This window comes from Brassica oleracea, chromosome C5, assembly GCF_000695525.1.
Source record: "Brassica oleracea var. oleracea cultivar TO1000 chromosome C5, BOL, whole genome shotgun sequence".
NCBI classification, from domain to species: domain Eukaryota; kingdom Viridiplantae; phylum Streptophyta; class Magnoliopsida; order Brassicales; family Brassicaceae; genus Brassica; species Brassica oleracea.
The window spans coordinates 18911853-18913813 of record NC_027752.1 but is presented as its reverse complement, the minus strand read 5'-3'; the positions used below and the strand labels follow the sequence as shown (position 1 = coordinate 18913813).

At 35.1% G+C, this 1961-nt stretch overlaps 1 protein-coding gene across 1 annotated transcript; it reads left to right on the top strand.

Moving 5' to 3' along the window:
• Positions 1-829: 829 nt before the first annotated feature.
• Positions 830-1436, top strand: LOC106293822. The gene has a single exon (XM_013729462.1). It carries the CDS (start codon positions 949-951, stop codon positions 1363-1365), a length of 417 nt encoding a protein of 138 aa, XP_013584916.1. The 5' UTR covers positions 830-948; the 3' UTR covers positions 1366-1436.
• Positions 1437-1961: the final 525 nt, after the last annotated feature.

Below are 1961 nucleotides of genomic sequence, written 5' to 3'. Positions count from 1 at the left end.
AATAAAATTTTATAAATAAATTCAAAGTTTTAAGTATATTTAAGATCGCATAATAATAAATGTTTTATTATTTATATTTTAGTAAGATATAAGTTTATTAAAGATATGATAAATAAAAAACATGTTAATGTATTTATATAAATCAGAAAAAATTATCACCAAAATTTTAAATTGGATAAGAGGAAGAAGAATAGTAGTTTATATAATTTCAAATTTGTAATAATATTTTAAAAAGTAACTTTTATCTAGTTGTTAGTGTGCCTCTTTAAAAGAATATCACAACAAATCCGGAATGAACATATATATATATATCAATACGACGTCGTCTTATCTTGTTAACGGTTGACTAACTTATGTTAGAGTCAATGTAGATTTATGCACGTTTTAAGAAGTTCATGTAGTTTTTCTTAAATTATAATTAAGTTGAGATTGGTTTTGGCACTGAAAATTTGTTCGGGTCCTATTTGGCACGACTGAGAGTGTTGGGATCGAACTTTTCCTCATATATCAAAACGACGTCGTTTTATCGTGTTAACGGTTAACTAACTTATGTTAGAATCAATGTAGATTTATGCACGTTTTAAGAAGTCTAGATAGTTTTTTTCGAATTATGATTAAGTTGAAGTCGTATTTGTCACTGATCAATTGTTCGGATCGTATTTGGCAGGACTAAAATTGTGGGGTCGAAATTGGCATTTTTCCCCTAAAAAGCACATATACAAACATACTGTAGAAAGTGACGCGGGGTCCGCACTCAATGCCATTTATGATGACATCATCACATTAATAAGCCACCAAAAAGAACTTGAGTACCCTCTACGTTTCCTCTCGTCTTCCTCCTCTCAATACATATAAACCCTTCCTTTCTCATCTCCTCTGCTTACTGTTCTCTAATCTAATCTACACTCAGCTTTCATTAAAAAACCTAAACACTTGAGTTTCTGAAAAATGTCGGAAGAATTCGACGAATCTGAGATCATTTTCTCCGACAACTTCTTCCCAGCTCGCCGGCGTGATGAAGCAAACGAGAAAGAGAATCTTCCGGTTGAGTTACGAGAAAACACAAGACGGAGAAGGAGCAAAACGACGTCGTTGCCTTCACCGGCGGCATTCTCGACGTCGCTTCCGGTGAATATACCGGGTGATATGATGCGGCGGAGGTACTCGGAGGATGATGAAGAATATTCCGATGACGACGGAGGAAGTAGGAAAATGGTTCCGCCGCATCTGATCGTTGGACGGAGGATGGAAGGTGGTCAGATGGCGTTTTCCGTTTGTACAGGTAACGGGAGGACTCTCAAAGGAAGGGATCTTAGCCGGGTTCGTAATTCGGTTCTCAGGTTAACCGGTTTTTTGGAGGCTTAGTTTCGGACCGGTTCCCGGTTTAATCAAAATTTTCCGTCTTCCAAATTTTTTTTCTCTTTAGCGGAAGAATCAGCGGGTTATTGTGTTTTTTTCTTTAGTTTTTTTTGAAGTTCAAAAGGAAAATGTTAAAAGCATTTATTTCCTTTTTTATTTATTTAATTTCTTAATTTTGATTGTTCTCAAAAGTATAATAGAGAATAACAGAAGAAAATCATTCCAGAATATACGTTATTAGAATAATATGTAGTTGTTCTTTGCAGAGATTGAGATCTAATGTTCATCAACTATGCGTTTATGCGTATGAAATTGGATCTATTGTATAATGAATAATTTTTTATTTTGAAGATCTGTAGAAATTGGAATATAATTTTGCTCGCAATCGAGATAAAGACAAATAGAACCAGCTGTTCGGTTCTAATTGATTGAGAGAGAGAGGTCACATTTCTTGCCGGTGACGGCAACGTGAAAAGAAGGAATTATTTTAACGTATTTTAACTAGGGCGGGGCAAAAAAACCCGAAACCGAAGAACCGAACTGAATCCGATCCGAAAAAGTAGTACCGAACCCGAACCGATATTGATATAGTATCTGAATGG

Coding starts and splice junctions, on each gene's coding strand:
- LOC106293822 (XM_013729462.1), top strand. CDS start 949: ATGTCGGAAGAATTCGACGAATCTGAGATCATTTTCTCCGACAACTTC.